The sequence below is a fragment of the Falco cherrug genome, chromosome 5 (assembly GCF_023634085.1).
Source record: "Falco cherrug isolate bFalChe1 chromosome 5, bFalChe1.pri, whole genome shotgun sequence".
NCBI lineage: Eukaryota > Metazoa > Chordata > Aves > Falconiformes > Falconidae > Falco > Falco cherrug.
In genome coordinates this window covers 64,023,340-64,048,678 of record NC_073701.1, presented here as the reverse complement: position 1 = coordinate 64,048,678, position 25,339 = coordinate 64,023,340, and the positions used below count along the sequence as shown (strand labels likewise).

Below are 25,339 nucleotides of genomic sequence, written 5' to 3'. Positions count from 1 at the left end.
TCCCAGCAGACTTTCCCTTTGCCTTGCTTTGCCTACCTTTTCTTTATTTTAACGCATACTTTACACTTTAGGGATCAGCAACAAGGGTGAAATTACTACAATGGCATTCAAAGACCCATCCCAGCCTGTTCAAAGCAGGCACTTACAGGTCCTAAAATTTCTAAACACCTCGTTTGGATGATTTCAAATAAAACACCTCTTTTATGAGCCTGGAGATGGCATGTTCTGCACCTCTAATGGTGTGTTGACCTCTTAGGGAAACACCATCCGAGATTCTTCGCCAGGGCCTTAGGACCCACAGAAGGTACCTGAACATGGCCTCGTGTCTCCTGTGGGAACGTCACGGGTGTGAGGGACATCTGTGGGTGTCCTAGGTACAGCTGTGACTACTTGGTTGACTGCTGAGCAGGGGTGAAGCCCACCAGCCTCACAAGGCTGGTGTGCTTTCGCAGGATGGGAGCATTTCACACTGTCCTCTCCTAAATCCGTTGGCACCCACATTTCTGGGGTCTCCTTTCCTTCTTGTTGCTCCTCTCCCAGGTTCCCAGGCCAGTTTCCCCCTCCAGATCCACCTGTCTCCAGCCGCCAGCATCACAACGAACCCTCCAGCACAGGAGGAAGCCACAGGACCCGCAGAGCTGACCTCCTGGGGGATGTCCCAGGCAAAACCCACCTCTGACACCTTCAAGCCCTGAAGGGGGGCACCGCACAAGTACCACCGGGCTTTTGTTCATACAATAACCTGGTCGGAACTGGGCTTGGCTGGAAGGGAAACATTTCAAACACCCATGGCCGAGAATGTAACGTGATGAATGCGGACAGGCTTCCTCTTTGGCTCCCCTCTGCAACCCCCGCACCCCCCAGCCTCCCCGCACCCCGCAGCTCTAGCCTGAAAAAAATCGGGTTGTCCGAATTACTTAGTTTTTTCGGTGAGCCTTGCCCCGCAGCCGCGGCTTCCCTGCCTGCAGAGGGCAGCGGGCGCGCCCGGCCCCGGAGCGGGGCAGCTCGCAGGGCCGGCACGATGCCCACCGCCCAGCCGGCCCCAGCCCCGGGGACTGCGGGGGTAACCACGGGGGGGGCGGCCGGCGGGCCCGGGGAGGGGGGGACACGCGGCGCTGGGTGGCGCCGAGGAGGAGGAGGAGGAGGGCGAGGGGGAGGGGGAGGAAGAGGCGGCGAGGGCAGCCCCAGCGGGGGGCCCGGCGGGCGCGGGGCGGGGGCGGCGGGTAGCGCTGCGCTGCGCCCGGCCGGGCCGGGCTGAGCCGGGCGGGGCCTCGGCAGAGCCGGGCTGAGCGGGGCTCACGCCGTGCCAAGGCCGGGCTGCGCCGCGCCGAGCCGCGCCGGGTTTAACTGAACCGGGCTACGCCGCGCCGCGCCGAACTCAACTGAACTGGGCTGCGCCGAGCCGAACGCCGGGCTGCGCCGAGCCGAGCCGAGTTTAACTGCACCGGGCTGCGCCGAGCCGAGCCGGGTTTGAGTGCACCGGGCTGCGCCGAGCCGTGCGGGCAGCAGGTACCGCCTGCGGAGCGGGGGAGTGCGGGGGCAGCGCGGGGGCGTCCGGGGCGCTGCTGGTGCTGGGAGGTTTCCACGGTACCTGGGCGCTGCTCGGGGCGTTCGGCTTCAGCTATCGATGCTTGCGCTGTTGCCGGTATTAAGGCTGGCAACTTGACATTTAGCCAAAGAGCTTTTGGGTTTTTGCTTCCCACACACCACCACCCCCACCCCCCCCTTAATTAAGAGTTTAAATTTCTCGCAGGACCTACACCTGATGTCTTTTGCAAGTGTTTGTGCTTTCATAATCACATTTTCCTACCTTTAAAAAAGTGTTTTCTCCTATGTGCAATCTCCTTCATGCAATACAAAGGAGAGGGGAAAATAAGAAAAACAATTAAAAACAACTGCAGCCAAAGTGTTATTCAACACAGCAAACAAACTGGGGAAAATAGAAAGGGAAAATACTTTCCCCTGCTAGGTTCAGTGATGTTTTGTAGGTGTTCCTTTGTCACATCAGTATGTAATGCAACAGACAGCGAGGAGTCTAGCTGTAGAGGCAATGTGGTGTGAGTGGCTGGGTATATTGTTTTCAAATCGAGTTTGTAATATTCTACCCACTGGCGCTGTGATGAGTTTGAAAGCAGGTTTGAGCGGTAAGGAGAGAGGGACTGTCCCCATTACCCCTGCGCAGCGGCGTGGCACTGCCAAGGAGAAGGCTCGAAACCCAGCCTGGCCGCTCGGCCTCAGACCTGGGGGATTTTATGGAATGCTAATGAAGTTAAACTCTTGGATGTCATGGGATCCTTTGCAATTGTAACTGCGATGCAACTTCACTAACTTCACCGCAGTACTTCTGTGTCATCTCCAGTGGTGTGATAACTTTGCAGGGGCGGAAAGCTTTTTATGGGCTCGCTTTTTCAATTTCCACCCATGAAACAACAGTAGCGAAGAAAATTACTTAAGCAGTTGAAAGCCACTCAACTGAGTGATGCTAATAGCAGATTATTTAGTAGGGTTACTAGGGCAGGAAGAAATAAAGTTTCACTGAACTTGCTATTTAAAAAAAAAAAAAAGAAAAGGCAAGGTGAGGAGAAAACTATTTGCAGTGAATAGGGCAAGGTTCTGACTTTTCTATTTTTAAACAGCCAAATCCTTCAGGTCCTGGACTTGTGGTTTTTATATTTTTTTATCCTTTTTTTTGATTGAAGAAAGGACTCCACATCCCAGTTGAGGCTACCAGGCATTTTTGAGTTTCTGAGGAATGTGCTTTAGGAGCCAAGGTGAGGGACCAACAAGGAGCACTTGCTCCCAGGAGGCTCCTGTCCCACCTGGTTGTGGTGGAGCAGGGCTGGATTCAGCTGAAGGCATCAAGCAGCTTCCTGAGACAACTGATGTCCTGGACATTAGAGGTGATTTCCTGACATCAGACTTGAATGTGGATCCCAGTGTAGGCTCTGGGTTGTTGCCTCTGTCTCTTTTTTGGTGTCTAGGCTGGACATAAGACTTTGACGTCCACCAGCCTTCACTTGCCAAAGCTCCCCTAATCCATGCTGAACCCCTCATTTTCCTTGCGTGGCTTTTGGGCCAACCTCTACAAGGACACATGATGAATGAAGCAAGTAATGCTCAGAAGTTTTTGACTTGAAAGACTTGCTGCTTTAAGGCGATGCCACAGTTGCAGCGACATAGGCAAAGCAGAGTTTAGTTAGACTTTCTCCCCACTTCTACGTGTCCTTTGGGATTTTTTTCAAAGCCCCATCAAGATTCAGATCCCCCCACCCTGCATCTCAGCAGCACCCCTGTGCCCAGGCTGTTTTTTGTAATCACACTGCTACGCTGGGTAAAACTTTTCTTTTTTTTTCTTTTTTTTTTTTTTTTTCACAGCTAGGAGAGCTATGAGCAGGGGGTTATTACACTGCCAGGGTGGAGCTAACTAATTTTTTTTCCCCTTGCCTCAAGTCTGTTTCCTTTCAAAGAAAGTCACTCAGTTGACTCTCAGAGCTGCTCACGGATGCGGTGTGTGCCTCACCATCACGTCAGAGGTGGAGGGTTTCAAAGGAAAGGCCTAGAAGGAGGGATGAGGAAGGAGGGATGGAAGGAAGGAGAGCCCCAGCAGCTTAGCTTCCCAGCATGGCAAGTTTTTCTTTTTCCTCCTTGGCATCTTTTCCCGGTTAGTCTCTGTATATCCTCCCCCTTTGTTCTGAAGAGGGCGATACGGTGAATATAAATTCTGATAGCAACTTTTTGGTTTCTTTTCTTCCCCTCTGGGTTTAATTGCGGAGAGCTCTGTGGCAGCCTAGGAGGGAGGCAAAGTACTAACTGTTGGGAGAGCTGCCCTGCAGGAGCTGCTCTTGGCTGTTTACATATATGTTTGTCAATCGAAGTTAACACACTTGGCTGCAAATTCTGCTCTTGCTTCCCATTTTGCTGAAGCCAGAATCTGTGTAAGCAGTGTTGTCCTTTGCCTGAGCTTCGAACAAGTGATTCTCAAAACAGAAAAGGAAGAGAAATGCAGTAGTATGAACATCCAAAACCTGTATGTGCACCATCGTCTGTAGGATTAACCAGAGCCTTGATCACAGGTACCTACAGCTTCATCCGCGTCCGCAGTTCCCTCACAGGGTTACTCATATGCTCTCTGCCTGCTCTCACACAGACTTGTCCACCAGCTCACGTTCGTGCTCGACATCAGAAGGCAGTCTGTGTTAGCCCGCGAGCTCGCTGTGACAGTTTGTTTCCATTCCGTGGTGGTGTTCTCTGTTTGCCTGCACTTGCATCCTAACTGGAGCATCTGACTCCTGGTCGTAGGTCTGGCTGGAAGGAAAACATTGGCACAGGCAGCATGAACTATAGACCGTTCCCTGTAGCCAATTGCAAAGTGCTTTTTGTATCGTTACTTGTTTGTGTTAATTTAGTGATTTATCAGGCCTGTTGGAGATTTTTAATTTGTCACTACCAACCAGATCACATCTAGCAGTAGAAACGTTTATTGATGCTGATGATGTGTGTGAAATGAACCCAGACTGCTTTACAAATTACACACAGCTGTTATAGCAACAGATAATTCCTCTGGTTTGTATCATACCTTGTAGCAACACCGTTGCTTTGGAGCAGCTTGCTGGGGCAGAGTTGTGCCATCCTGTTGTGGGATATTTTTACTTCCACCAATGTGTAAGAATACTTGCCTGTGTCTGCTCCTTTGGGGCAGAAATGCTGAATGGAAGAAGCATACGGTTGTGTAGGATGTACCCGGAGCAGGATGAAAAGAAAATGGTGCAGCTTTCACGTAACTGTCTTTCTCACCACGATGCCATGTGTGCAGTGTGGATGTAGGGTTCAGTTATCTCTAAGTGAATTTCTTGATATTTATCTGAACTGTAAAGAACCCTAAGATTTACAGATGATAGAGCTCTATGCCGTATTTTTCTGGGGTTTGTGAATGGTCATTTCCACATCACATTTGACCTGTTTGGGGCTGGATTGCTTCTCAGTAATCAACTGCCTCTATTATTACATCTTTTAATTTCCTTGGCATTCATTCAGAAGAAGTGTATTCCCTTTTCCTTACCGCTGTCAAGTGCAAGTGTCCCACTTATCTCCAGGAGACACAACAATACAGTCAGAGCAGATGCACAGGAAACACCAACCCTAAAAGACAAAAAAATTTCCAATTGATAAACAAGTGAAACGGGGACGTTACGAATCTTGTGGCCATCTGTGTGTCCTACTCAGCCTGATTCTGCTGCTCCTGTGATTTCTGTTACGTCTGCTGAACTCACCATTTCATGGGGGAAGTGAAGGGAGTCTTAGTGCTGAGACCATTTTAGGGCATCCTCACCCTGCCAGGTCAATGGGGAGAGCGGGGCCGCTGGGTTCAGCTCATCACAGGAGCCCGTTGTGCTGTGTCCTCTGTGATGCTTTTCCTCCGTGGCCAAAAGTTTTAACCTACAGATGTTTGATGCTCTGTCTCTAAGCTGTCAAGGACCTGATCTGCATGTCAGTCTGGGCTTGGCTCTAAAACAGGGGTAAAACCTCTGTGCTTTGCACAAAGATTATGGAGAAAGTAGCTGTGAACTGCCTGCGAGGGGCTTGCAGGCAACAAGAGGCGCCTGGCCAGCAGAACGGTGAACAGCCTCAGGGGATCCAGAAATCAGGCCGTGAACTTTACCCAACAGTGTTACCTTTCCATCAGGAGGTGACATCACTTCTCCAGGAGCAGAAGAGACTCTTCATGGAGAAATTATATCTTTCATGGCATAATTTTTTTATTTGCAACTCACCCTGCATCTTATCCTCGCTGACTACAAACAGGAAAAACAGAAAAAGCAGTTATAAGAAGTGTCTTTTTTTTTTTCTGAGAAGTATGTATTATTTTATCAAAGTATTGCTGCATTGAAATCATCTCCTAGCATAGACAAGGCACCTACAATGATGAAAAATCCAGTTTTCATCCAGGGTTTCCAGACCATTAGCACTTAAAGGAAATAATTTGTTGTGAGATCAGAGAGAGGTGCCTATAGGAGATGGCTGGAACATCTTCCATGATATGTAAAGGAATTCAAAGCTGGCAATAAAAACCTTTCTGTACTAAGCACGCTATAATTATCAGCAAACATGACAGTAGGAGGATGGTCTCCATAATTCCAACTGCCCTGACCAGGAGCTGAGGATGAGATAGTGCATGAATACATAAAAATAGAAGTTGATCCTAAAGAGTTTGCAATGTACGTAAGAATGAGTTATAGCAAAGGTAGCAAAAGCATGGTACATATGGAAGTAGAAATGGTGAAAGAAGGAGATGGAAGGAAGGAGGAAGTCTTGCAACCTCGTGTGTTGCAAGACAGCAGCTCTTCATGGGCATAGTGACATGCTCCCGTAAGGTGTTAGAAGAGCAGCGTCTAAGCTGGAAGCCTCAGGGTTACAGATTCAGTTGGTTTTAGAGGACAAGAGATATAAAAGTGTTTTCCTTTCGAAAACACAGAAAATATTCAGGTCTTTCTGGTTCTTTAATGGAAATATTTTGGTCCATAACAAAAATGTTCTTATTCTGAATGCTGTTATTCTGTGTTGTAGGAATTTAGTTAGAGATGGTACATGCTTTTCCATTCAGTTGCTTTCCGGAAGCTTCCATGGTGCACCGTGACCTCTTTAGGTGTGACAGAAAGGTGTTGGCTCCGTTCTCAGTGTTACTGGGAGCAGCGTTCATGGAAGATGTGGTGGTCCTGTGGATAAACCTGGTTGACAGAAAGAATGACGATATGAGGGAACCTTATCTGTAGTTTCCATGAGGCATTATGATAGGTTGGCTGAATCAAAACATTTCAGATTTTGCACCTCGTGTTCCTAGAGCAAAAACCATCGCTTTTCTTCAGAAAATATTTAATTCTTTTAAGTTGAAAAAGTGGTTCTGTATCAAATGTGTTTGACAGAATTTTTTATGGCAACAAAACCCACCAGCTCACCACCTACTGCTCATGGAGGGTTTTATAATTTAGAAAGACAGGGAAATCGTGTTTGAAACTGGTTTGAAAAGGTCATTCCAGGCACTGGTGGTAACATAGGAGAAGATGCAGGCGTGCCTGCAGAAGTGGATCATTGAGTGGAGGAGGTAGGGTAAACCTCAGCCTCATCACGACAGCAATCTGGGGCAGGAAAATCCCTGTGTAGACCAACAGCCTAAGAAGGAGGTGCTGGGTACAATGAGGTGGGTAGAAGATGGATAGGTATATAGTGAAAGGTGGGTGTGGGGCTGGGGGCGGCTAGTACATTCCTCCCTACTGCAGAAGCTAGAGATTCACCTGCGCTGAGGTCTGGCACATTGTACAGAAGTGCTCTTCAGTTTAAGATTTGGCTCTTTCCTTGGCTTTGTTAGCGTCATTCCTGGGTATGAGGATTCACGCTTACACACCTTGCCAGAACAGCTAAGGCAAGAGCATCCTCGTTCCGTGTAAGAAAGCAAGATAACCCTGCAGAAGAAGTGCCTGGGACAGAATGAGCTAATTACCTCCTGTTGGGTGGTCTATGAGGCATAAAACCTTTCTGCCTATTGCTTCGTCAAGGAATGGAGGCCGTACAGAACCAGGGTGGACCCACTCAGACTCTGCAATAATGCAAGCTTGCCTGTTCCTCAAACTCTGACCTTGTGAGCAATGGGGAGCCACTGTGTGCTTTCAGGGTGAAAGGTGAAAGTCTCTAGAGATCCAAGTGAACTTGGTGAACCCAAATATTCATCTTATGTAGCACGAATCAAGTCCCAGTCCAAACTAGATAAATGATGTCTAGATCACATTCCCCCAGTGATATTTATTTTCCTTGCTGGACCATCTTTGGTGTTAAGCAAAGGATTGGGACCTGCTGCCCGCTCCTTCCTGTTGGGCAGGATGCACAGCTCTACCTGGTAGCTAGTGTGAGCCACTGAACATGGTCCTGAGAAGAAGCATATCCTGGTCATTACTGTGTGTCTGGAGTTACTGGTTGTGTTAATAAAATAACAGGGCTGAGCACTGTGCTGTAGTCAGCAAGATGGTGTAACTGTCAGCACAGACCCAGGGCTGGCTGTGGCGCATTTGAGCAGGGCCATGGCAGGTGGCTTTGGGTGATAGGATGTGGTAGGGACCATTCCCTGTAGGCAGAACAGACAAGGATCTTTCAAGGAAGAGAGATATACCTAAAAGATGGAGGTACTTTTGCTTTTGGGACCAGAGAAGGTATCTTCTATATCTATATCCACTCAATGTGGGACATGCATGGCCACACACTGATGATCCCAACAGTGCTGGCATCACTTCACAAGGTCAGGCTGCCTCGTTTGGCTTTAGCAGGACCTTCGTAACCATCAGAGGACAGAAAGGAGGTAAGCCCTTGCCCTTAGGAAGGGATGTAGCCAGAAAAGGATAATGAACCTAATGAATTGGCCTTGCACGCTGCATATAGCAAGTTTGGGACTTCAGCAGAGAAGGTGAGGAGAAATGGCTCTCCATGGTCACCCGCTCCTCACCACTATGGCTGGGCCAAGAGTTGTGAGCTAAATCACAGCCCTAAAAAGTCATCTTTGAGGCCATAGACTCCTCTGGACTCTGCTGTGTCATACCTTGATTAAATGTGAGGCATTTGAAAGACCCAGGAACAGTACAACAGACAAGTTAGAACCTGAACAACAGCTCTAATCAAAGGCAGATTCCTCTTCTGTCATCACACCTGGATGTTTCATTGCAGAGCAGCCAGGCCAGGAGGTGCAATTCCTCCCTCCTGTGTCATTGCACCGTGTGTTTTCTGGAAAAGCAAATAAATCCAGTCCATCCCGATAAGCAGAAGGGCTGTGGCACCACTGTAAATGCACACGTTTGCTGAGAGTGTGGATTTCATGTAGCTCATCTCGGGGCCGCAGGGATCAAGGGTGAAAGAGGATGTATTCCCAAAGCAGACTGGCTGTAAGGGCTTTGTCTGACTCATTGTTATGGGAAGTTATTCTAGGGTTTTGTGGGAGAAGAACCCCTCTAACAAATGAACTCCTAATTTTGGACTAACAGTAAGGGGTTTGGGGGGTTTGTTGTATACTTTGTCCCTGCCTGTCCTCATTGATGCAGTAACTCAACACTTCGGACCCAGCTCTGTCCTTGGGACCAAACACACAGCAGCAGTAGCCTCACTGTGAGCTAAATGTCTCTCTCTGAGATGCCAAATTTAACCTGTAACCTAAATAAATTACCCAGGTGTAAGCCCTTAATTTTATATTTTAATTTAAAAAGAAAGAAAGAAAAAAAAAAGAGAGAAATGCTGGTGGCAGCAGGACTATCTGCAAACACACACATAAGGCTAGAGTAACTTTCCTGGAACGTGTAGCCTTGTTGCAGCTTTGCCTTGGCAAAAGTGAAGTCCTAATTCAGCTTGGTCTTTTAATGACCCCGTGATGTTGCAAATAGCAGATAACAATCTACAGAGATGCTCAGGGCCACCACAGCTAGCAACAGAATGGCTGTCACATTAGCAAAGAGGCCTAGCTTTGGGGTCACCTAGCATCAAAAATCCCCATGAACCTTGCTCCAGACTTCTGCAAGTGCACTGGGAGCAGAAACTTACCTTCTATTTTGCTTCACAACTAAACATGCACGTGATTAATTTTTCAGCTGGATCCAAGCCTTTTCTTCTGAGGAGGTTTTTGATGTGGTCATTTGATTTTGCTGAGGAGTTTCTATGAGCTGATGAGCCTGCTCCTCTTCCGATGTAAATCAGCAGTGCAAGTCAGGGATAGCTGCAGTGGGGGAAGAATCTGCCCGATGAAAGAGGAGGCATTTTGGGTCTGATATGTTGAGAACAGAAAGAGCAGCTGAGGCTTATAGAGATTTGTTCTGGCTTGTGGATGGGATTTAGACAAGGTCGTACCCTACTTATCCACGGAAACCAGAGAGACAAATGCTGATGTGGGAGTCACCGTTATTTGTCTTCAAGGGCCGTGCACATGTTAAGAGCTGAATTTACCCAGGTTTTCCCCTCCCACCCCTGCAGTAACACTTGCTATTTATGTTTTGATTTATACCATTGGTGAAATAGTAAAGAATGTGCATCCTCCAGCTTTCATTTTCACCTCCCCTGTCCCCTCCTCCCCCATGTACAAGGGGAGGGTGTTTGTCAGAGCAACTATAGATATTATTATTAAAACATTTGAGCAAATAAGGTAGAGAAGGTCTCCTGAAAACAGTTCTGTTTCCCCCTGCCCCCAGCCATCAAAGCAAGGTGGTTCTCTGCAATGTGTTTTCTAGTGAAAGCGGGAAGAATGGTGCTTTTACCAAATCTCATCATTAGAGAATTCAGTTACACTGCTTATGTCAGTTTTTCTAGTTCCTAGTTATTAGCAGTGCCCTTCTGCCTTATTTATTGACCAGATTCAAACCCCATAGAAAGTAAAATAAAGGTTTCAGTGAGTTTTGGTTCAGAGTGCTTATGCAAAGCTGTAGACCATCCTTGCGTACTCAGCTTATTGGTCTCTCTCTGTAACACATGTGTTGGTTCATTTGGTTCTTGAGGCAGATGAAGACCTGTAAGCTGATCTCTGAATTTGCTTAACTGCTGCCAGGTGAGACAGCACAGCTAGGAGCCGTCCCCTCTTGTCTCAGAAGCCTGAATGCCAAACAACTCCAGCTGAACTAGCTGCTGGGGCTCTGTTGGCGGTGGGGGGAAAGAGGCGTCTGAGGGCACCATTTCTGTCAGCCACACGGAGGGAATGGACATCAAACGCCCAGCAAATCTCCTTCTTTCTGATGTTTATGAAGGGGGCTTGGGGTGAACAGTCCGTATGCAGTTGTATACGGTGTAGGTTGCAGAGTGGATTTCTGAAGTTAGGTGTCAGGAACCTTAGCTGTGTATTGGTTGGTTTGGGCAGAGAGGCGAGGGAAGGGGAACCCCCATGTGTCAGGATCAGTAGATGGGCCCATATCCCTGTGGGAGAAGTTGCCATAGGGCGGTCTCTGGGGACTGTGATCCCTTTTGGGCAGAGGACCCTGGCAGCGGAAGCATCAGGAGCTACAGCCGCATATGCTCATGGACCTCTCTTGTTAATTGTGCTGAGTGAAGCCGCGGTGGTGGGTGAGGGGTGAGCAGGGGGCAGTGGTGTGGTAGACAAGGGGGATGGGTTGTTAGTTGAGCGAGCTTTGGACCACAGTGCTGATGTCAGCCTCTGAACTCAGGCCTTTCAGGGACTGCCCTGTGTGCTTGCTGAAGTCCTGGTAGCCAACAATATGCCTCTTCACGGTACATTTCCACTTGCACAGCCCCTCTGGCTCTGCAGTTCTGCATTAGACAACAGCTATGTCATCACCTCAGGAAGAGATACTTTCTTCCTTTGGGGAGTGGTGAGGAAGGGGTGGTAACTGGATATAACCTTTGCCATCTCTAGAGCAAAGCACTGCCTTGATTTCTATGGTCACCCCTTCCTTTTCTGATCATAGCAAACGGGGCCTCATTTGTCTTAAATAAACAATGATCTGGTGCATCTTCACAGACGCTGCTATGGCTGTGACTCACACTATCATACAGCAGGGACACAGCTTTTGAGCTAGTCCCTGCTTGGGATTTAGTGAGTGCACTGAGACTACCAGCACCATTGCACCTGGATATTGGAGCATGTCACTGAGCTTTTCTCTGGCCGGTGGCGTGTGCAGGAGGGGCAGCACATCTTCCTCATGCTTGGCATTGCGCAGCCCAGCTGGGAGGGTGATGCTGAGGAGAACCTTGCGTGGTTCCTAGGGACTGTGAGCTACAGTCCTATTGAGATAGCTAGTGTCCGATGGACTGAACATTCATTTGCCTTATGTGAGGCTCTGTGCTACCTCCTGGGCTCAGGGAACAGTGTAAGCCAAGGCTAAATAGTAGGGAAAACACTGAGTATTGAGGAGAAGAGAGCGTTGCCTGTATGATCATGACTTAGCTTTTCATGCAGTGTGAAGACGAACCCATAGAGGTTTTCTGTAGAGGAACGAAGCTGGGTTAATTAGCATTGATAATTTACAGCTGTGGGCTGGCTTCAGGGGCGGTGGGCTGGCTGATGTAGATAAGGTGCAGGTGTGGCTGGTTCTGTTAAGTGGTTGAGAGCCAATGAAGAGAGAGCAGCCGAGGAAGAAGAGAGAGAGAGCATGTTTCCTGGATGAGGAGCGACTAGGAGAAGGCAGCAGAGGGACTGGCATGAAGAGTATGTTGGTATGAGACAGTAAAAGACCTTGTTGCAGCTGGCTAGTTTGGAGAGTGTTGTGACAGTTTTCTTCAGCAGCCAGAAGGTGATATGAAAGAAGAACACCAAATGAAACCAAAACAACAACAACAAAAAATCAAAAAATCTGATTCTCAGCACTTTGGGCTACAGTAAAATTTATTTGTGTTTTGTATTTTATTCTTCCACCCACTGTGTGTCCTATATCTGCCACCCACCGCCCAGTCAGGGAGATAACTAAGGGCAGAAGCACAGAAAGAAACTGGTGGACAAATGACCTCTCATAGAGCTGATGGAGGCTACATGGTAAGTGAAGTGGTAAGATACAAAGGGATAGAACTGGAAGGTCTCTCAGGACCCCACCTGAGGCTCTGAGAACAGGACACCAAACTGTAAGTGGGAAGGGGGCTTTTGGCCTAACTGGAGCCAGAGCTTCTTTATTTAAATAGAAGTGTAGTTTTAAATTGAGCTCTAGTATGACTGAGGAAGAGGGAATGATAGAGTTTGTTTAAGGAGGTGGCTGGAGTCCAGAGGCACTGGGAGTGGGAAAGACACAGAGGATGGTGTTGTGATGGTGTTGGCGAGAAGGGAGCCCTGAGATTGATGGAAACAAAAGCAAATGAACAAACAAAAATTTAGTGGTGGTGTTGGTGAAGCCACGGCAGCAAAGACTGATGGAGCAGAGAATGAAGGCGGAAGCTGCAGCTCTGCCAGCTTCTGCTGTGCACAAGAAGTATTTCTGCTTTTAAGGTATTTAGCAGAATAAACGTGAAGCTGCAAGGGTGTGGAGAAGGTTGAATTATCTGAAATATCTGTGGTGCTGTTCACTGCAAAGTGTGAGCTGAGCCAGGTGCTCATGGGGGTGGATTCCTGCAGACTTACTGGGAGGACTGCAAGGCAAGGAGAAGGTGGCTGGGGACCAGAGCCGGGCTCCTGCTGTTGGCATGCCTAAAATGCATTTATCCAGCAGTCGGGCATCTCTTTGCAGTTCCTGTCTGCTGAGCCTGATAGGAAACATCCAGTGCTGCAGAGTGGGGAGAAAACACTAATTCTCCTGAAATAGTAGCGTGGGCTCTGGAGAAACACAGGACAAGCCTAGATCAAAATCAGTTTGCTAAAATAGATTTCCAGAGTCTTTTGTGTCACACAGAAGTAAGGTGTGGATATCCAGTGTGGACTTTGGTGACAGTCTGAGGCTCCTCTGTGACAAATTTGGCCTCGTTTTTGAGGAATATGTGGCAACACCGAACACACAAGAAGCTTCATTCCTGACAGATGGCTAGGCAGATACGTCAAGGATGATGTAGACATAGTCTGCCAGGAGCAGAGGAATAAGCAAAATGCTCTTTTCCAGCCCAACATTTCCAGGATTCAGGTCCAAATACCTTCAGCAGATTTTGGGATTAAAGCCATTAAATACCTTTACTGCTGAACACTGTTAACCATAAGCATGAAACTGTGCCTGCAGAAGGAAGGATGTTAACATGTCCCATTATGGCCCTGCCCCCCTCCTTGGGAATCTTCCTGGGTTTTTTTAAGGGAAAGAAAATAAAATATAGGTGTGGATGCTGGCACTGGCAGGAGGTTCCGTACATTAACGACCATCCTTATACAAGACAGTGAAGTATTTGAGGCATGCTCCACCTGTGTCATTAAAAAAATAAAATAAAAAGACGACCAAAACCAAACAAAAAGACTATAGCAAGAAGTCTGTGAACCAGTGCCAAAATCTTACAGAAATACAGGAACTGCTGTGCTAACGAACAAGAGGCCAAAGGAAAGGAGATATTGTAGTTACGTCTCACTTCAAGATATTTTTGTTTCCTTCGTTACGTTGAAAAGCTCTTTGAAATAATTTTGTGTGTAGTGCTTGAAAAAACAGGTGCTGTCGCTTTAAGTTTGGCCTTTGTTAGTCAGAAGACAACTAAAACCTGAAAAGAGAAGTTAGTATTAAAAATTGTAAGTACGTGCAGTGGGCATAATTATTTTGAAAACATTTCTTCTGAGTTTGTGTGGCCCAAGTGTTGCGGAAATGGAGTGATACAGGAAATTAAATGAACCAGAAGCTTTCCAGAAAAATAAAAGAAAACTGACAAGTTGCTTTTAATAATCTGGATCCCCAAAAGTGCACAAAAAAAGAATATGTTTACAAGGGAGAGTAAGCTGAATAGTTGTGCATCTTTCCAATGGGACAGGTGAGGGTGCAAGCTTGCTTTGTTTCAAGACCATGCATGACAAAAGTTCATTAAACATGAGCAAACCCCATGTTGTGACCTAGCTTCAGGGACAGGACCTGGAGGGGTTTATTCCAAACAGAGATCTGGTGGGTCTGCTCTGCTTCTCTTTGCAGAAATAACAAGGGTTGTAGCTTTTAAAGTCTTGCTTTTCCAGAGGAACGTAAATTCATGTTGTCTACTGGAAAACAAAGGGCATATCTGAAACAGATTCTCCTTTTGATATAAGACTTTGGCTCCTTCTATATGAGCAAATTAAGAAGGGCTGAGGAGTGTTCCTGGCTGCTTTTTTGATTTCTAGAGTGACTTTTAGAGCAAATGGTTTTGGCTCTGGCCAGGCAGGACCTCTGGGGTCCCCACCCAGCTGTATTTTGCTATCTTTCTGAGCTATCGTAACTGTTAGGCATGAATGCATCTGCTCGTGGATCCCACTCTACAGTCTGGGTCCTTCTCACTGGGCGTCAGAACATCAGTGGTGGGACTGATCTTGGCCATCTTTGGGGTAGATGTAATCGGGGTGGGAAAATAGCAATTCCAGGGTAGGATTGTCTCAACCTGGTTTAAATGTCTTCTTTAGGATGGGAGGATGCACTCCCACAAGTACTTCACTGGATATGATGGGAGCTGGAGTGATAGTCCATATGTGCGCTGCAGTTGTCTGCATATATTCATGTGAATCCACCCTTAATCTCTTTGCCGTCAGCAAGGCTATGATTTCCCAGTCTCGTTATCCCAAGCAAAATGCAGTTGCTGCATACCATCCCCCACGCCATCATTCCTGCTTAGTGCAGGACCCTGTATCTGTGCTGGGTCAGTCAGATCAGGGAACGGATGCAACTGTAAACTCACTTGTCAAGTTAAGAAAAGGAGTTGCTTTCAAAGAAATCTGCTCCCCAATCCCAGACCCTACACAGGTGCCAGGCTGTGCTGGAAGAGGTTGGGAACCTGCAGTGTGGGATGGGTTGGAAAGCTGAACCGTGTCTTTGGAAGTAGCCTGCATTTAGGTCAGGTTAAAGCGATTGTTATGCGGAGACCTAAGGACAGCAAAGTACAAATCCCCTGTTTTTAAGACCCAGATACACACGTATATGCTTGAATGGTTGTAGATTCCATCCAAGAGTCTGTGAGTGTATGCAATGAGCACTGGCATGCCCAGCAGCAATTTTCTGCAATTCCCCCAGTGGGATGAATACCAGCCCTTTCACAGCTGTAAATCTGTTTGCCTGAGTTAACTCCACTGTAGCTAAATCACATATAAGATCTGAAAATAGAGCTGAGGCTCTGGTCTTGGCTTGTGCACAATAAATGAAACAGGAGGAAACCACATGAACTCAGCAGAGTCCAAACAGCTATGTTTGTGGGCTATATATAGGAGACCAGGTCCTGTTACCGATACATGCAGCTTGCTCTAAACAGCATCACAAGATGCCCCAGAGAAATGCCCATTCCCATGCTTGCCATTGGCCCCAGCAAAGCCTGCAAGCATCATTTCTATGTGGCAGAAGAAATGCTTTGCTTGGGTCCTCTGTGCCTGCAAGCGATGGGGAAGGGTTTGCATGGAAAGCATCACCCTATGTTCTGGAATCAAGCTGTTCCATGAAATTTTGGGAGGCTCTTGAGTTGCACGGGTCTGGTATCGTACCAATCCCATCAGAGGCTGCTGGTCGTGCCTTTCCGCACCCTCTCCCTCCACCACCTTTGTGAGATGCTGCAGATGGGTGGCTGGCTATGAGGGAGGGAAACATAAATGGCTATGCAAATTCACCCCCTTTTCCTCCTCCTCCTCCGATCCGTCTCCTTGTAAAAGCAAAGTGTGAGAAATGTTGGGTGGCACCCCGAGGGGTTCTGAACATTATGGACAGGCTGGTTTGACCTCTATTGAAATAATATGTGATCCTGGGCATCCGAAATGAAAGTCACTCAAGGGAGTTACTTAGATCCCTGTTCCCTACTGCATGGTCTGTGAGATACGAGGAGTCAGGGGGCAGGCACAGGGACTCCAGCCATCACTGCTGGTGTTCAGCGTTGCTCTTGAAATCTGCAGGGAGACCCTGAGGTGTGTTGAGTTATGCTTATGTACAGGTCTCCACCAGCTATATAAACAGATCTTTGCAAGGTCAGGACCTGCCTTTTTGGCTGGGAGATGCCTTTCAGGGAGTGAAGGAAAGTTCATACCCTTCAGCTATAACTCCTGTTTCCTTTCCTTCTTAGTGATGCTGATCCTCAGATTATGAACTCATTTTGCATGCACGGTTTTGCGTCAAAAAGGGGAAAGAGCTGGAAATACTCCCTCTGACCTCCAGAAAATGAGTTTGATGACATTAGGAAAGCAGCATCTCAACTCTAGAAATACTTCCTCTCCCCTCCCAGCTGGCCCTCATTCAGTAAATTGCCATCTTTACTGCATCATACATGCATCCATTTTCAGTCAGCAAAGCACGAAAGCATAACTCCCACTAAAGGCAGCTATCCTCAGCACGGTTCTTCTGCTGACTAAGAGCAGGAGCTCATTTCTTCCCCTCTCCTTAACGACAATTGATTAAGGATATTGAGGAGTTTATTGCTTCCTAATAACATCTGGGAATGATTTCCATATGTTGCATTATTCTCCGGAGTGGGCAAAGCTCCCCTGTGTCAGCGAAGCAGAGTGCAGTATTGGTGAACCCAAATGACACTGTATTTCATGTTTTATTGGAGGAGAAGTTGCAGGTGGTCCTTTAGAGAAAGATGCATTTCATCCTTAGTTTTCAGATACCTTATAGTATCCTTTCCGCTGGGAAATTAAGCAGACATTGTCCATATCCATTGCAGCTGCTCTTAGTGTTAAATTAAACTGCTGCAATTACAGTGAGCCAATGCTGGAGCTGAGTTGTGTTGTTTCTTAATTGTTTACGGCTGTGGATGAGAGCCAAGTAGCAGTCCTGTAGTAGCAAATGCTGGAGATATGACCTGGAAAACAGATGTTTGGGCCAAAGCCAAAGTGGTTTCAGGAAAGACAGTGAGAGAGAAGCAGGAAACCAGTTATTTTCCTTGATTTATTGGACAGGGTGAAGAAATTCACTCCAGGGCAGAGTGCTCACATGAGGCTGGTACAGCAGTAAACTCTGATTTTAGCTAGCTTTTACCTAGCCCTTGCAAGGCTTGTACAGGCAGCTGTTGATTTGCTAGTGCTAGCACCAGGTGTGCTAAACCTACGTTGCTTTGCAGCTGAGTAGAAAATTCTTGCCTGTTTGCTGGTGGCTGCAGAACATCTCACACAGTAGACTGGTTTACATGAAGTCCCAGTGTAAGTCTTTTAGATCTGCTACAATGCAGGAAATTCTTTTAAATTTAATGGCTTGAGGTATCTGATCAAAACCAGATCACTACAGTGGAGGTGCTGCGGTTGAACAGATCATCTCCAGGCACTCCCCTTGGATCTCCAAGGAGAGAAGCAGGTTCATCACATGCTAACAGAGGGGTCTAAAATGGGTCCAGCTCATGATCTGAGAGGGCCAGTTTCTCTCTGTTCCTCTCTCAGGAGCCCAGGTAACTGCCTCACATGGAGATGCAGATGCTATAGACATCTAGGGTTAGGTGAGACCTGTCCCATCCATGTTTTCACAGAATCACCAGCTGGTTGAGGTTGGAAGTGACTTCTGGAAGTCATCTTGTCAAACTCTCCTGCTCAAGCAGAGCCACCTGGAGCTGGTTGCCCAGGACCATGTCTGGACGGCTTTTGAATATCTCCAAGGATGGCAATTCCACAACCCCTCTGGGAAACAAGTCCGTGAAGTGCTTGATTGCACAGAGCTAAAATGAAGTATTGCACTGGCGGGGAGGGAGGGGTTGTCCAGCATTTAAGGCTAGGAATAAAGTTTTAAATGTCACTGTTTAGGGTACAGATCCACAGACCTGAAGAGCTGTCTTGTAGCACACCCAGCCACTGATTTTTGGAGCAGTGATGTGAGTATTTAGCAGGACAAGATGCTTTCACAGTTTTGACTGTGTTGTAACAACATTGGTTTCACTGAAATGATAAATGCCAGGCTCAAAGTTTTAACCCTAATTTTGTTTCTTTCATACTTGAGCCAATAGTATTACTACATTTTAGTGCTGAGGAGCCATTAAAAAACCTTTGGTTTCCTTTAGCAACACTCATGTTCTTAGATGTTCAACATGTTGACTAGTAATTCTGGCTAGCACTCTGAGTTTTTAAAGGTTAGTTTTGAAAGTCCTGGTAAGGGAGTGCTTACAGCCCTCCCTGAATTTCCTCCTGCTCCTACCCATGGAAAAATAGCTTCTTAAAGCCAAAGGTGTGGGAATTGGGGATTTGGAAGAGGATACTTAATTTTCTCTTGCCCAGCAGTCACCAGAACTATTAGTGTAGCATGGTAGAGGCGAAGAGAATACATCTCCGTTGACACAGAAGCACGATGCAGGTGTTTTGACTGTTGGTCATAGTCTTTGGCTCTTGTTAGCTTTCCACACTGATGCTCCATTATGCAGACAGAACATGCAACTACTTGGATTTCCCTTCTGCTGCCGGAGACCCTTAGTCTTTCGATAAGGCAAGCTTCTTATTTTTTGAAATAGTTGATCAAACAGTGGGGGAAATACATATACATATATTTCTTCATCTTAAAGAGATTTTTTGCCTACTTAATTTGATCAGCTTTCTCTGCTTCTGTCAGTCCAGCCAGAAATTTTAACCTTTTTTTTCCATGGACCACACATAAACCATTCACTGTACTGTTGTGCAGTGCCACAAATGCCCCTCCTTACAGAGGTACCTATGCTTCAATATCTAAATGCAAGTGGCTTTCCACAGCAAGTTCATCAGGCTTGTGGCTAATGTATTTCTGAAAAATCCTTCAGAGAGATGCTGCTCTCATTCAGAAGAGAACAGGATCATCCTAATCTGCATGCAGCCCCAGGTGGTGCTTTGCTTTCCCCACTAGCTTCTGTAAAACTGCAGATGCCCTGAAGTTTTCCCAGCTGAGGGCAGTGCCACTTGCAGATGTCCTTGGACAGTCTTCAGAGGAGGTCTGATGCTGCTGGTGGCCCAATGATCTGTGCATTCCTAGGGATACACGGTAGACATGTCACAGGATTTTTTTCTCTCTTCCTATCCTATTCTGTCTTCCCCAGAAACTCAATGGTTTTCTTCTAAGTGCAGTATCCAAGAGGGTTTATGATTCTTTGTTGTTTTCCTGACAGCTCATCCCAGCTGTTAGCTAGGCTACCCAGGAGCTCAAATGGGAAGGAGAGTCTTCTTATGCTGTCCATTGTATAGACTGTCCTTATGTAGGGTCACAAATTTAGGAAAACCTCCTGGGAAGCCTCCCCTACTGAAATCTCTCTCAGGGAATAGCTGCAGTTGGCTGCATGGGCCATCTGTTTGCCAAAGTGTCAAGAAAGTGTTGCAGTGTGAGTGCTCAGTACTTGTGAATATTTGGGCCAGAACATTTGCTGTTTCAGTCCCAGTGCTAACTGTAGCTGTTTCTCTTAATTTCATAAAACAGAAAGAAGGAGAAGATCTCACCATATCCAGGACAGAAGCAAAACAACAACTTGCTGTGACCTGGCCACGCGCTAACAGAAAGTTGTCCTGAGTTTTACAGCCGCCCTAGACTTTTGCACAGGGGGCTGATGGAAACTCACCACTCCACACTGCTGGGTAAGAAAGAAGATGCTCAAGCAAAGGGCTGTGTCTTTGTTTCTCAAGTTTTCCTCTCTCCCTGATGGTCTTGCCTCCTGTCTTCTTGAACAGAGAGTCCAAGTTTTAAAATCAGCCCGGCCAGAGGTGCAGTTATCCTCATTCTTTCAGCTGAGAGAACCCTTTCCATGTTGTCCACAACTGTGATGAGAAGAGAAGCCCCTCTTGCCAGAGACTGAACTTGTCTGTCAGGAAAATACCATTTACAGGTAAGAAAACCCCATTCCCAGCAAAGAATCTGGATCTTCTTCTGTGTGAGGCTAGAGAAGCTGCTCTTGGGATAGAGCATTTTATGTGTAAAAAGGAGAAGGGGCTTGGGCTGCATCCCACACCACAAATCATTCAACTTTTTGCTTTTGTAGTTAAACAATATATTGCTGTCAATATATTAGGCAGGTAACAGCTGGTGATAGAGCTCATGCCTTTTAACTGGGGTGGTCCAAGACATAGACATCAGCAGCCGAGTTCAGAGCGCCTCTTGCTCCCCTTTGACTAGAAGGGGAGCCAGGAATGACAAGCTTAGAAGTTGACACAAAAGTTGGGGGGTAAATCCCAGTCCTTGGGCCCAGATGGCACAATGATGGGCACCAGTTAATAATTTCTGGTTTCATTAAGCCTTTTCTCTGGAACTCTGAAAGCCTACAGAGAAGACGAACCTAAAGGCTTTGTTCTATTTTCTGGCATCTTGATTTTATATGTTTCTGTTTTCAGCTGCTTAAAATTATCCTGAGATCCCTTTTGTTTTCTCCTTGCTTTACTGTCTACACAGGGTGGTTCATACGAGCTGAATTTTCTCTTTATAGCTTCACTGGTGAATATGGGTCAGCATCCAGGCAGTGGAACACCCAAGATCATTTCCATGCTGTATATAAATAGTACACAGTTATTTCACAGTTTCATGTTCAGCTTGCAGGCTTCCAACAACCTTGTGTTCCCAAAACCCTTTCTATTCTCATCGCATTTGGGATCTTGAACGCGTGACTCAATATAAGTTATGGCAGAGGTTATCCTATCTGAGAAGGTCCCGATTTGACTGCTGCGTATTCTCATTCTTGTTCCTGACAGCTGGTGTCACGTCACCAGTACCCAAAACTGCTGTTGTGGGTCTTTCCAGCCCCACGGTGAGCTCAGCTACATGACGAGTTAAGTGGACAGCTGGGTTACGCTACCTTACGCACGTTAAGTGGCACTGGGTCAGTCTGTCATCTCACTAGGCAGTGGAGGAAGCCGGAGAGTCTCCAGTCGGATGGACAGCTAACGGCCGGCGTGCCCCTGGCCCACGGAGATAAGAGGCTGGTTAAAACCGAGGGAATTTTTAGACTCTTCCCAAGTATCGCCTGTCTTTTGTTTGACGCAGGACTTGTCATGTCTCCCTTTCTGCGTATTGGTTTATCCAACTATGACAGTGGCCCTTACCTGCCATCCCAGGGGGAGGTGATTAACCCGTACTGTGCTGTGATGGTTAAAGAAGCCGTGGAGTCAGGTAAGTGGGGAGCTGTTAAATACATGTGTAAACTTTTATAAGACGTGTGTATGCCTTTACTGTGTCGTTCCTGGTGTGTATCGAGCACACCAATAAACCTTTACAAGGGTTTGCAAAGTGCTTTTTTGTGTCTCAGTGCGGTGCAAGTTTGGGTTTGGCATGACCTGCAAGACAATTTGCTTTGAAGATGGTGTCAAACAAATCTGTGCCTTCAATTTGAGGTTATTATCAGCTGAATTCCAGGTCCCAGCATGTGGCAGAGCAGATGAGCTGAGCTGTATTCGGTTTCACTTTCCTAAAAGCAGTTGCTGGTTTGTCAGCAGGACTCCAGGCAGATGAAATCTGGGTGTCCTAGAAATATCCTGGGAGGGCTGTCTTTCTTTATCACATTTTTCTGAAGAACTGACAGGTCCAGCAACTTCCATCGTTTAAAAAACATAGCTCTCTAACAGCCCCAGTGTTTGCAGAGAGTTAATTACTCTGCGTAATTGCTGTGCTATGTGAAATGTCTGAAAGTGAAACCTTCTGCTAAGCTGCTTTCTGTGTCTGGGTATATGGATTGTTGCGCACTTTTCCTGATAGAACAACGCTGATGAGTGCTCATTGGGAAGTAGTTTCTTATATGTCCTGTGCATGAAAATAGTCCCAGTGAGAGGATGGCAAGTTCTCCAGTTCTGCTTTTCAACGGTCACGAAGATCAAGAACTTCGGTGTTAGGGAATTCCTCATATTGGCTGTTAGTTATCTTAAATTTTTGATAAATTCCTAACTTGACTGCTGTGATTCTTAAAAAATTAACTCAAAAATCACTTTTTATAGCTTGAGAATCCTCATGACTCTAAATGGAAGATGTTAAAGTAGTTTGAAAAAAGAAATTTTAGAATTTTAAAAGAAGTCTGTATTTCACGGGGGTTTTTTGTTTGTTTGCTTGGTTTTTAAGAGTCAACATTTATCACGTTGAACTTTACCTTGGCTTAAATGATACTTTATTATGGAAGATGCAGTGACTGGTAAATTCAAAAGGAAAGAAAATGCTACATGACAAGATATCCCTAAGATCTCACTTTTTGCTGAAAATATGTCCCATTTCAGCTCTGCACAGGGCTTGGCTTTAATGTGGCCTCTGAAAGCCATAACTCAAATTGAAGTCTCTGTCAGTTCAAAAGTGAATAAAATCAATTTGGTCAGAACAGACCTATATTTATTTATCTTACACAGGGCTGAAAGCATTTTCTGGCTTCTGACTAACACAGAAGTACAAAGGGATATAATTTTTGTGCTCCTGGGAGTCAGTAATAATTATAATACCTTTACAACAAGAAATAAAAAAGTGTGTTTGGGAGAATTTTTCTCCATTACTGAGGACTGAGTATAGGAGAAATGACATCCTACTGTTAGAAGGTTTTTGTTTGCGGGGGTGTAATTGCACTTGACTAGCTATTGCTGCGGGCATGGTGGAGCGGCCAGGGGAGCTCCTCGTCCTGTCGGTGGAAACAGCAGGAACCTCCTGAGACTGGTTCACCTCAGACACCCCTCTTAGGGTGGGTTGAAACCACCCTTGGGAGATGTTAATCCAGTGCCAGTGGAGGGTGTTTAAATGTGTTGATGGCTAACTTTACCTTAAGGTGACTCAGTCAAGGTGAGGCCACGGTGGGATCCATCTCCCCTACGAATCCAGTCTTCTGCAAGGATATTGATATCTGAGCAAGTCAGCTACCCTTGCATTATATCCCAGGAGAACAAACAGGGATTTCCATGGTGGGATTCACCTCGAGGAAGACATCCATAATGGTTCTGATGGATGTATGTGGTGGGATTCATCTCATCTTGAGGAAGACATCCATAATGGGTCTGATGAATTACACCCGAGAAAAGCCCGGTGGTCTCCGTTGACTCCAAGGGCAGTTTAGACAGTCCAGTCAGAGCTACACATCTGATGCTCAGTGAGATGAGCCTGACTCTAAATGCCAGAAATGCTCTCAGCATGACCATCGCAAGGAGCTATCATGCTCAAACAGGCATAGGGAAGACAAAAAGGTCTTAGGACAAATATTAGCTGAATGTATTTGAAATAGCTGCATCCCTGCTTTGTGATTATTTTGATCATAGTTTGCTCCCCAGCTCCCTGGTTTCACAAAGCACTAGCTACTCAATGATAATGGGATTACAAAAATATATATATTGGTACCCTGATATGCAAATTTTGGCTAAAGTGGCATGTCCAAGGAGTAGGAGTGGATCAGCTGCACTGCTGGTAAGAGATGACTCCCTGCCTCATGTGCTGACACATGACCATTCAGATTTCTTCAGGACAAATAGTTGCTGTATAGTGGTGAGCGCAGAATGCAGGGCAGGACATGCCTAAACCCAGAGCTGAATCCAGGATATATCCAGTCCCAAATCCCCGCAAGCCCTGTGCTGGAACTGGTTTGGTAGATGACTCTGCTCTGAGTTTTGCAATGTCCTATTATGGACCAGATCTATACCATATTTAGTATTAGCAAAGAGTGAGGGGGTTTTTGTTCTGTTTGGATTTTGGTTGGTTGTTGTGGGGTTTTTTTTGCAAACAGAGCAGTGGTAGATGACAAATGTGTTTGGTGCCCAAAAAACCAGAGTTTGACTCTGACTTTGGGTTCATGCCAGAGTCTGTCCCTTGTCGACCAGCTGTGATGAATAAGTCATTGGGACAGAGGTCCCCAGGGGTCTGGGAGTAATGCACATCATCTGGGGACGCAAGGAAGTCACAAGACCACCCTTGAATTTCAGAATTCTCAGGAAATTTCAGAATTTTAGAAGCTCAGGAAAGATTCTGGGAAGCCTTTTTGCTTTTTCCACTTGGTTATTTTGTAAAAGGGACCCTGGTATTTTATGATACAACCTTTTAAAAAACTAAACAACCCCACAGAACTGTACAGTTCGAAGTGTTGTAGCAATTTATTACTGATGACAAAACATTTCAGAAACCATAGGTGCCTCTGAGGTATAAAAAAATCTGCCCTTTAAAAGTAGCTTCTGCCTTCACAAGCCACCTGGCCCAGTGCCATTTTACCACCTGTCTTGGTGACATTTGCTTCGTGAAATATCCTGCTCCATGTTTGAACTCAGCAAGCCTCCAGGAAAAGTGCTCCCAGCTACAGTGGAAGCTGCTGCCGGAGAAAGACAGATGCTATTTTATTTTTCAGGAACCCAGGGTTAGATTAATCCCTGGCAGAATTCCACAGACGTCAGCGGGGATGCGCCAGGGGTAACTGTCTGATCCCATATATTGGCCAGTTCATTCACATTCCAGGGTTTGTTTATTTAAGCCTCATGTTTTGGAATGCAGTGCAAACAAAAGCACTTGTTTTGCAAGTGCTGTGTTTCACATAAGTAGAGTTTCACTGGTGTAGCAAAGGAATAATGGTCCTTACTGGGGTTTCTGTTCTCAGTGATGCTGGGAGGTTTATGTTTCATTTTTATGTCTGATGTTGACTGCTTTTGTTGAAAGAATACATTGAATATGTATTTGCAGGCTTGATGGGAATGAATGAAGCCTGCAGACAATGGGTTCGGTATATGATTGCCTAAATCTGCATATGTGAAATGTCAGCCGCGCCTAACTGATAGAGACGGGTGCGTCTTAGGTTGAGATGCTCTATCTAAACTTTGAGGAAACTGAATTTGAACCTAAAATCTACCTGCAGAACCACTTGTCATGCCAGGCAGGACAAGGTTGAGAAGTGGTTTTATGCT

General features: G+C 46.3%; 1 protein-coding gene across 3 annotated transcripts in view; it reads left to right on the top strand.

Annotated features, from left to right (window-relative positions):
- Positions 1-1,221: 1,221 nt before the first annotated feature.
- The window catches only part of PRKCQ (protein kinase C theta), a 65,225-nt gene continuing 41,107 nt past the window's right edge, over positions 1,222-25,339 (top strand). Inside the window, exons 1-4 of one of the 3 annotated variants that reach the window (XM_014285790.3) lie at positions 1,222-1,509; positions 19,932-20,086; positions 20,180-20,334; positions 21,483-21,608. In XM_014285790.3, coding sequence (XP_014141265.1) covers positions 21,491-21,608 — 118 coding nt within the window. In that variant the 5' untranslated portion in view covers positions 1,222-1,509; positions 19,932-20,086; positions 20,180-20,334; positions 21,483-21,490. Of the gene's footprint in view, positions 1,510-3,510; positions 3,629-4,056; positions 4,074-19,931; positions 20,087-20,179; positions 20,335-21,482; positions 21,609-25,339 lie in introns of those variants that run through there. The other 2 variants (XM_055712161.1, XM_055712162.1) reach the window with 2 other exon arrangements.